Raw genomic sequence first — 10901 nt, forward strand, 5'->3', positions numbered from 1 at the left:
TTGATGACCAAAGTTGGGGTTTGAGCCAAATATCAACTCGATGTATCTTCTCCTTTTTTTTTTTTTCTTATCTCTCAGCAGTCCGGTTCAATTTCTGTAAGAATCCCACCCAACTTCTTAAATCTATTTACTAAGAATGTGGGATTCCACTTCTGTCCATAGGCAGACTCTGAGATGGAGTGATACACCCTCTCCTGTCACCACCACTAATCTCCTACCTGAGTTACATGTTGGTAGTATAAAAAATTGACTGTACCAAATAACAGAAAAAAATAATAAATGCTCCCTCTTTTTCATATCCAGGAAACAACGGAAAAAGCTGCATGACCGGCTTCGGCAGAGTCTTCGGTCTGAGCGAAACAACATGGTGAACATAGCAAACGGGCCTCACCACCCCAACCCACCCCCCGAGAACGTCCAGCTGGTGAATGTATGTTGACTCTGGCCAGTGGAAAAGCTGAGCGTCTCTCCTCTGTTCAGGCACCTTGAAGTTTATTTTCTAAAGCTCTTAGGCTCTTAGCTACTGCCATTAATCACCACAGCTTCCAGGAATCCAGGGTTTCTCCAGGAGAAAAGAATGGGAACATTTTTTAAAGTGAATTTGGTTCCTGTAACACCAGCACATTTCCCCTTACAAAGTGTTCATTAAGGGGTTGGCATAATAATATTGGGTTTGTTCTGCAGGGAGACGAGGACCGGAAGAAAGGAAAGAAAAACAGAAAGAAAAATTATGAAATGAATGATACAAGAATCAGGGGGAAATATTTTATTTTATTTTATTTTTATGATTTGGAAATGAAGGCTATTCCAGTCTATAACTGATTAGTGCTAATAACTGAGCTAAGGGCTTTAGACTCATTTTTATTAGAGGCATTTCCCAGCGCCCGATGATTTACTGATTCTGACTTACCAAGGGAAAAATTAGGGCGTGGAAGGGCCAAGTGACTTATCAAACTCGCTCTCAGTGGCAAAACTGAAAGAACGATGCCTCCTCTTCCCTGACTCTTTCTATAGGATGTCAAACCCTCCAGAGGAAATAGATCCTCAATCACTCAAACATTCTGTTTAAAATTTACCAAGCACTAGGCTTTTAGATAGAAATAGGTCATACATTCTGAAGAGTCTTTAGATACAATCTTTCCAGCCTCTTAGAGCCGGACTCAGCTTTCCTGCCTTTTGGAGTGTTTCTCCATATTTTTTGCACCATAATTTTTTCCTGTTCACTTCATTTCCCTCTGATGCGTGGCTTTTTGTAGGCAAAGCTTGAAGACTACATTCAGTACCACTCTCTATCCTATAGGAAAATGTGTCTTTTGTTTGGAGCAAATCTATCCTAGAATCCTGTTCAGCCTTGGTGGTTACTACCAGCAAGACCTGTAGCGAAGACCTTCCAGGGACAGAGGAAAGGCTGATATATTAGTATATTTTGCTGCTTTCCTCCCCCCACCAGTGTTCACTGGAATGTTCTACACAGTTGATAAATGCATTCACTACATACAGGCACACCTCCAATCTGTCACTGTGTCTAAGTGGCTGCGTGATTCCAATTATGTCTTGGGCTGTGTTGCTTTAGGCTTTAATCTGTCTAAACCCTGTTTCCTCATGATGACAACAGGCCTAAAAATAATACCTACTTCAGAAAGTTCTGTGAGCATTAAATAAGACAATCCATATAAAACACTTAGCCCAGTGACATTCAGTGAGTGTTCAATAATTGTTAAGTATCATTTTCATTAGATTCACTAAGGTTACATTGCTTTTCAAGGACCAAGAGTGAAATGGTACACAGACTAGGAAGAGCTCATTATTTATGACATCACCATCTTTGCCTTAAAACAAGCTAACTTTACATCCCAGAAAGAGCCACACGGAATAATAGCCTTTCCGCTAAAAGAACCAGCCAGAGTTTCAAACATCACTCGAGCTGTATATTTTGGGGGTTTCCGTAAACACATCAGGTTCTTTTAAAGCCCACAGCCCATTGCTTATAAAGTGCCCATTTCAACTGAGAATATTCCTTTACATGCCTTTTTCTGTTATTTTACTCAATGTGGTGTCTTTAAAAGACAACTTCAAAGTGTGCTTCTTTCATTGACTGCAGTGGATATTGAATCTACTGAAGTAATAGCTAGGGTGATTTGGTGATGAAAATAAAGTAGGATCTATTTGCACCATGGATATGCCCCCTATACGTTATGTGCTTTGTCAAGATGTGTGATCTCGACAGCTTCTGTACGTCCTTCAGATCGCTTGGTGGCTGTGTTAGTCTTACCACTGATAAGTTAAAAATTTCAGTGATATCATTAGGGCAACATGGGCGCTGGGAAACTGAAAAAGAAAGGTAGATCCCAAATGCAGATATTGTAAAAAAAACAAAAAAACAAAAAACTTCCTCCACTGACTTGAAACTTGAAATAAGACAAACCATCTCTACGTTTTTGTTTCAGTCAACTATCTGTTCATCTTCTTTCACTTATAACAACGATGACAAAAATGGATATCGGGCAGAGATTTGTATTGAATTCCAGTTACATTTTCAGTTAGAAATAAGATAGAAGGAATAGGTCTGTTTCTGATAATACGCAGTTAAGACTATAGAATCTATGCCGTGTGCACATCCAAAGGATAATTTATTAATTTCATTTATTGAATTTAAAGGCCATGTAGCCAGGGTATGACTTGCCATCTGACCATTGGAGAAATGGAATTTATTAGGAAGCATATGTACTTAGAATAGATTTGTGTGTGTGATGCTGATGTTACTGTTTTGATTAATATGAATCTTCAAGTTGTGTCTCTTTGTTTATCCAGCAATACGTCTCTAAAAACGTCATCTCTAGTGAGCATATTGTTGAGAGAGAAGCGGAGACATCTTTCTCGACCAGTCACTATACCTCTACAGCTCACCACTCCACCACTGTCACTCAGACTCCTAGTCACAGGTATGAGAAGGAAAAATAAAATTATAAGGCACTCCTCCAAGAGTAAATTTGTATATATTGCCTTTTGCTGTCACTGCCGAAGAAAGGAACAGGAGATACTCACTTATGAGTCAGGGACACACGGTTAAATGTATGGTTTAGGACAAAAACAGACTTTGGACATCAACTGGCTCTGCCATTTAATTGCTGTTTAAATTTGAGCCTCAAGTTTTTCATTACTGAAAATGAAAAGAATGCCTACTCACAGGATCTTCGTTCCCCATTTTAGAGATTGTCTTTACTCAGGCCCGACCCCTCACTGAATTGCTACAGTGGAAAAAGTCTGGCTTAGATGCTCTATAATGCTTAAAAGTTGGCTTCTTCCAATGATTGGGTTGCCTTTGGAAATGCACGTGCGAACTGGTTTAATAACTGAACTCTAAATTCTCAGATGTCTTGCTGATCCAGTTCATGCTACCAAGGGCAACACTGGACTGCAAAATGCAGCTCACAGGCCAAGTATTTCCTTAACGTAAGCTGCTTAAGAACAGAGAGATTGTACGAATACGTAGTACATAGCGACATTTGGAAAATAATGTGTCAAATGGGTGAGCAAATACATAAGCTGTATCCTTACAAAGCCATTCTAAATCCTTGCTAGAGCGAGTATCTTTCTGACGATTCTATTCTGAGACAAGTAATGTTGTAGTGAACTGCCGATACACCAATAATTTGAAATAGTTACCAGATCACGTCCTTTCATTTCCATTTTGGCATGTAATTAAGAAATGCATAAGTATATCTCTTCGCCTCTCACGTTTCCCCTCTAGCTGGAGTAATGGGCACACTGAAAGCATCATTTCGGAAAGCCACTCTGTAATCATGATGTCATCAGTAGAGAACAGTAGGCACAGCAGCCCCTCTGGGGGCCCAAGAGGACGACTTAATGGCGTGGGAGGCCCTCGCGAGTGTAACAGCTTCCTCAGGCATGCCAGAGAAACCCCTGACTCCTACCGAGACTCTCCTCATAGTGAAAGGTAAACCCCAAGGGCACAGCTACTGCAGAGGACAAAGAGACGCAGTAGGGGAATCCCCGTGAGCACCTGCGGTCTCACCTACGGAAATCTACTCTAATGAGAATAAGGGGCAGCAGTTGCCTGTGCTAGGAGTTTCCTAGCTGAGGAAGTCATCTTTTTGTCTGAGCTCACTTCTCCTGAGCTTCTCGCGTCATCCCAGCGGCTGACAGGCAGCAGACCCTTAAAGAGCGGGAACGATTTGATGTGGAAGGTGCGGCAAACCTGGAGTTCCTAGCTCTGGCCTTAGGCTCAGACCCACCCGGGATCTCAGTTTTCTCGGCTGTAACTTTAGAGAGATGGCACCAATGGTTGATAAGGACCCTTTCTGTAATTCTAATTTGCCAGTTACCCAAACTCTGGTCGAGCTGCTCTCGTGTTCTCGTGTGCTAACTCTTTCTTACCTTCCAGCCTCGGTTAAATCAAATCAAGGGCTGTGTCACTGCTGACTGTCGTGGGGAATGACCGCTTGTGTTCCACCACATAGTATCCCTTTTATGAAATTCGAAGAAGGGATGAATAAATAAATGTTTTGTCTGCTGTGTCTGGCAGTCTTCACAGCTGGTTTCCAAACCAATATTGCTTTTGACATCGTCCTTTATTCCAGAATGTTTTGGCTTTCTTCTGGGGATCTCGGATTGGGCTGGGGGAGTTACACACAAGGTAAAATAAAGAGTAGAAGAAAGCAAACTAAGAGATGCTTACTAGGGATACTGAATTCATAGGTTCTCTTTATTCATTTTCACTTAAATTGGGAGAGTTATATCCAACCAGCATTGGCAGCATATCAGTACGCTATTGCTTGTTTGTTTGCAAACCCAAAATGGTGTCATTTGTTTGTTTATATATCACCATCTCAGTGTGATCTTTGACCACTTGCTGAAAGGTTTATGTGATGTTGCCTTGGTACGTGTCCATACCTATTTGGTAGTTACATGGGCGGAGATAACTCTGATAGACTCTGTCCACTCATGGACTGACTGGGCAGTCCTTAAAACAAAAGATGACTAGTTTGGGGCCAACAGGTCATGTAGAGCTTGCTGACCACTCCTCAAGGGTCTTTGCCCCAAAATGGTATTTCAGAATTCTATGGAATTAAAGGCTGCTCTGTCATTCATCTGTGAAAAAGTAGGCATGGTCCCAAACTGGTTTAAAACATGAGTCTTAAATTCATATAATTGTGTCTTTATGTATTAAGACATTCTATCTGTCTTAATTCATTATTTTTTGAGACCTGAAAAAGACCTCAGGGACAAATTCTTTCTTCATCACTACGTGTGATATTTCTCTTTAAAGGCTGACATTTCCCTGCTGTGGTGGGCTTCCACACATACCACAGATATTATCTAGGACTGCAAAATATACCGGGACCTACAGAGCATGGAGAGAAAAGATCCATTGCCTGTACGCATTGGTTGAATTTGGATTAGCGTTTCTCAGAGAGCTTAATTTAAGTATCCCCAGAACGAAAGTTGAAGCCTTGAGCCCCAAGTATTTCAATCTCTAAGACGCCTTCCCAGTTTAGACACAGCTAGACCTCACATCCATGTGACTCTGAATCATGGCTGAAAAGCAGGAAAGTTAATAGCCTTCCTGTTCCTGTTAGCTAGAGTTCAGATAATGGTGTCCTGTGTCATCACAAGTTAATGTCAAATTAGTCTCTGTGAATGCCAATGTGAAGAAAAGAGTCCTTGGTGCTGTGCATTGGCAACATTTTTATAGAAGTTGAGAAATGTGACTCTGAATAAGCCCCATTTTCCTCAGTAGTTAGTCAGGTCTCTTGTTCTGGTGGAGAAAAACGTGATATGGAAAAAAAAAAAACGAAAGAAAGAAAGAAAGAAAGAAAGAAAGAAAGAAAACAATAAAGAATGCACTCAGTGTAGTCACAGTGAGATTTACCGAGCACCATTGGACATAACAGGACCTAAGGTAACATGGTACAGCCACCCCTTGAGCAGTCACCAAATATAAGCCAAAGATTGATACAGCCTTGGGTTTTTGAAGAGAGGTGGACTGGAGATTGGACATAGCCAGGGAGCCAACATAAGGTTCTCCCAGGCTTATTTCTGAATGTCTTGGTCACTGAGATGGATAGTTGCAAATTGAATGTGAAGAGGTAGCATTTCATGGAAAAACTAAAAGCACACAAATGTGTTACACTGTTATCAGGAATAAATCTAAGTTACTATGCTCTTTTTTTTTCATAAGACATAACCTTATAGCTGAGCTAAGGAGAAACAAGGCACACAGATCCAAATGCATTCAGATCCAGCTATCAGCAACTCATCTTAGATCTTCTTCCATTCCCCATTTGGGCTTCATTCTCTAAGACCCCTTGGCCTTTAGGAAGGTATAGTATTTAAGTAATACTTGTTTCCCTTCCAAATCCCCGCGCCTTGGTCCTCGTAAACTGAAAGGCTTCCGGGACCTAGTGCCCTCTTATCCTGACTCACAGGCTTTTATTTAAAACCATGATGAGATTGAAAATCCCCAAAGTTTCCACGAGTTAGGCCACTTAGCTGATCTTTGCATGCACTCCTGTGAGGAAACTCTTGGCTACATAATGTTAGACTCCAAGGGTGCTGAATGTCCTTAGCGTTAAAAATCCAGATGTATCCAATGAATCGACCGTCTTTGTTTTCTGATTCTATAATATCGTGAATTCTGTCCCCGTCCCCTCCCTGCTTGGATGCCTCTTATTCCACCACACTCACGCAGGGTATTCTGTGCTCACACAGGTATGTGTCAGCAATGACCACCCCGGCTCGTATGTCACCTGTAGATTTCCACACGCCAAGCTCCCCCAAATCGCCCCCTTCGGAAATGTCTCCACCTGTGTCCGGCACGACGGTATCCATGCCCTCCATGGCAGTCAGCCCCTTCGTGGAAGAAGAAAGACCTCTGCTTCTCGTGACACCACCGAGGCTGCGGGAGAAGTATGACCGCCACCCCCCGCAGTTCACCTCCTACCACCATAACCCCGCGCATGAGAGCAACAGCCTGCCCCCTAGCCCCTTGAGGATAGTGGAGGACGAGGAGTATGAAACCACCCAGGAGTACGAGCCAGCTCAAGAGCCTGTTAAGAAACTCACCAGTAGCCGGCGGCCCAAAAGAACCAAGCCCAATGGCCACATTGCCAACAGGTTGGAAATGGACAGCAACGCAAGTGCGGAAGGCACTCACTCAGAGAGTGAGACAGAAGATGAGAGAGTAGGGGAAGATACCCCCTTCCTGGGCATTCAGAACCCCCTGGCCGCCAGTCTTGAGGCAGCACCTGCCTTCCGCCTGGCGGACAGCAGGACTAACCCAGCAGGCCGCTTCTCTCCGCAGGAAGAATTGCAGGCCAGGCTGACGAGTGTAATCGCTAACCAAGACCCTATCGCTGTATAAAACCTAAATAAACACATAGATTCACCTGTAAAACTTTATTTTATATAATAAAGTATTCCACCTTAAATTAAACAATTTATTTTATTTTAGCAGTTCTGCAAATAGAAAACAGGAAAAAAACTTTTATAAATTAAATATATGTATGTAAAAATGTGTTATGTGCCATATGTAGCAATTTTTTACAGTATTTCAAAACGAGAAAGATATCAATGGTGCCTTTATGTTCTGTTACGTTGAGAGCAAGTTTTGTACAGTTACTGTGATTGCTTTTCCACAGTATTTCAGCAAAACCTCCCATATATTCAGTTCTCGCTGGCTTCTTGTGCATTGCGTTATGATGTTGACAGGATGTATGATTTGTGAGACTTGCAACTTCCCCTCCGTTTGCTTCTAGTAACGCCCGATCAGTATGTCTTGTAATGGCACATCCATCCAAATACTCTTCTCTTTTGTACGAAGTTTTCTTTTGCTTTCGGTATACGAAATGAGTTGTGTCTACTCCGCCAGCCAAAGGTTCGCTTCACTGGGCTCTGAGATAATAGTAGATCCAACAGCATGCTACTATTAATTACAGCAGGAAACTGCATTAAGTAATGTTAAATATTAGGAAGAAAGTAATCTTGTGATTTTTTTTTAAAACTATATTCTTCATCAGAAGACAGCTGGCTCTCACTAGAAAAGAGCAGCCATTTGCTTTCTTTTGGTTTCTTTTTCTTGACAAAGAGCAACAGTTTGGGGAGGAGCATAGAACTCGGGCTCTGGCTTGCTATCAGGGTACATCCATCACTTTATAAGAGGACTCGCCTCACCTTCTGGGGGAATGACACAACAGGTCATCTAGCTGAAGATCAAACCATGGCTGAAAAAGGTGCAATCGTTCCTGACTTGGGTTGTCCACTGATTTTGGAGCCAGTGATTGGTTGTGTCCTAACAGCTGGAGAATAGACGTGTCATGGCACAAGCAAACCAGCTGAAACAGCACACTCAGCAGTTGGTCTGCAATGCTTCTGCAGTGAAATGTGCCTGCTGTATGTGGTGGTGATTAGTCACCATAGGCAATATTTCTGTTGTAGTGTGTCTAGAAACAGTGAATGTATAGAAGGCGCAGGTGGAGAACAGCTGTGTGACATGATTGCAGTTTTAAACAGTTTTGTTGACCACTCCCTTCTCCTCATGATTTTTCTCTTGTTTTTCGATGTTGCCTTGATTAGGTCACAACTATGCATGAACATTTTTGTCAGGAATGGCCAATGTGCATGTGATTTGTGATTAGCGAGAACCTTCCACGAGCGATGATTCATCAGGAAATGTTGGTAGTGTTGAAAAGATTGCACCTTTCCTTGCAGAAGTGACCCCCACCTGTGTACTGACCTCTCCATCTGCAGCCCTTATCATCCACCCCCTGCCCCACTTCTTACTTTCTGCTTTACTGTCACAAAACAGGATGAAGACAGGTCTGAACTTTGCATGTTCTCTGTGATTGCAAGTCCAAAGAAGGCCTAGAGGTGTTACCATTGGAGATAACTGCTGATTCAGGAAAACAAGGCAATTAAAAAAAAAAAAAACAACAACGAGACCCCATTTCATGCCCTGCCAGGTATCTGTCAAAGCTGGCTAGAGCTCTACTTAGATTCCCAGTGACCTCCTAGGATCCATGGGAAAAAATGGGAAGCATGTTGGCAGGGGGCTCAGAATACCAGGCGTGAAGTCAGCGAAAGCAACGGCTCCTTGTTTGCAGGTGAACTGCATTTAGTTCCTCATCAAATTTCTATATGAACATTAACGAGGAGACGTGACAGGCAAGGAGGTCTTGGGGAAACGTGGGCTGGGCATGAGTCATGTCATTAAGCTCCTTACATGTTTCTGCAACCCACAGAGGTGTCTGTCTGCAGGTCCTGGCAGTTACTTTTAGTATTTGGTATCCTAACCTGTCCTTCCTTATTCACAAGCCGCTTTCTCTGTGCTCAGCAGTGTCCTCACTGCTCCTGTCAGGCTGCACAAGTCACTCTGATTGCCCAGTTCTGTAGAAATGAGTAAGCTCATGGCAGGGGAAGAAGACAGTCGACCCAAAGAGCTTCTCTCACTTATGCCAATATTGCCTTTGAAGGCCTTGGCTCATCCAGAGGCTATGTCAATAAAGAAATTTCTACCGTGAATTCAAAGTCCAAAATCTCTGTTTCAGAAATGTTCAGGCATTGGAGTACCCAAAGGCCCCACGGTGGAGAATTCCAGGAATAAATCAAATCTCCTGTTGAGAGCAATGAACATATTCCCCAGTGTGAAGACAGCTCTAAATGTTTCAGGTCACAAATACATATGAACAGTTAGGACAAGAGGAAATTTTATTTCCGACTTGATTCTGGTCACTCAGAGAAGTGGCATGTTAGCTGGGACAGCCTTTCCATCTATAGGACCAGAGCTCCCCCTGAGAAGAAAGGACGGCTGGTTCCTCAGGGTTGTGCATTGCAACCACGAGCTTTGTGTTCGCAAGGACTCCTCTGTGGTAGTTACCACATCGCTCTCAACCAGCTCTGTCCATAAACTCAGTGCAGTGGCAATGCAAAGAAGGAGCGTGAACCGATATTCCCAGCATGTGGCAAGTTTTCGTGGCTTTTCAGGTGGGGGAGGCCACCTGGGAGTTTGACAGCAGCTTTGTCTCCCCGGGGTCTGACGTCATATCCCATGAGGGGTAGTGCAGCGGACGCAAAACTTCTTTCCGTCACTCAAGATTCCTTTCCCGGCCTACTCTCCCTTCTTGGCTGGTATGACCTTTTTATTTTCCCCCCCAAGATTGCCTGGATGGCCTCATGCTGTCTACAAAATGGCACTCTGCCTGAGTATATGTGAATGTGTCCCAGACACCGACATACCGTATCTTCCGTGTTTTGGTGCGACTGTCGTGATGTAGATGGAGTTTATCCAGGGTAACTAGCTCATAACTATTTTTTTTTTTTTTTTTTTTGGCCTGGGTTAAAAAGGTGCATGGCTCACATTAGTGGAAATAAGGAAGGCCTTGTTTTATCTTTTAGCACTGGCTCCATTTCACCACCCACAGAGATTTCTATCTGCAAGGACCCATGAAACACTGCAGAGAAATGCAGGCAAAGGGAAATGGCCACATATCACGAGTTCTATTATATATTCTTTTGTAAATACACATTGTACGTTACTTGGATGTTTTCCTAAATCATTTACTGTCTTTATGAGTTAATGTCAGTTTTTTTACTCTCTCAACTTACTGTGTAACATTGTAAATAACATAATGTCCTTTATTATTTATATTTAAGCATCTAACATAGAGTTGTTTTCATATAAGTTTAAGACAAATGTCAAAAATATATGTTTTTTTTGTTTTTCTTTGCTTTAAAATTATGTATCTTTTCCTTTTACTTTTTTTTTTTAAAGAATAATTTATTGTTCAGGAGAAAGAATGTATATGTAATTGAAACTATTTGAAGAATGCACATTTGAAGGCCCTGAGGTACTGATAAACTAAAGAATTTATTATCCAAAATAC

At 42.3% G+C, this 10901-nt stretch overlaps 1 protein-coding gene across 6 annotated transcripts in view; it reads left to right on the plus strand.

Moving 5' to 3' along the window:
- Window positions 1-10531, plus strand: part of NRG1 (neuregulin 1) — a 1114285-nt gene extending 1103754 nt beyond the window's left edge. For all 6 annotated transcript variants that reach the window (XM_047857141.1, XM_047857144.1, XM_047857145.1 and 3 more), the window contains 4 exons: window positions 304-430; window positions 2812-2942; window positions 3752-3958; window positions 6733-10531. In XM_047857141.1, coding sequence (XP_047713097.1) covers window positions 304-430; window positions 2812-2942; window positions 3752-3958; window positions 6733-7384 — 1117 coding nt within the window. In that variant the 3' untranslated portion in view covers window positions 7385-10531. The remainder of the gene's footprint in view (window positions 1-303; window positions 431-2811; window positions 2943-3751; window positions 3959-6732) is intronic.
- Window positions 10532-10901: the final 370 nt, after the last annotated feature.

Source organism: Prionailurus viverrinus, chromosome B1 (assembly GCF_022837055.1).
Source record: "Prionailurus viverrinus isolate Anna chromosome B1, UM_Priviv_1.0, whole genome shotgun sequence".
Classification (NCBI taxonomy): domain Eukaryota; kingdom Metazoa; phylum Chordata; class Mammalia; order Carnivora; family Felidae; genus Prionailurus; species Prionailurus viverrinus.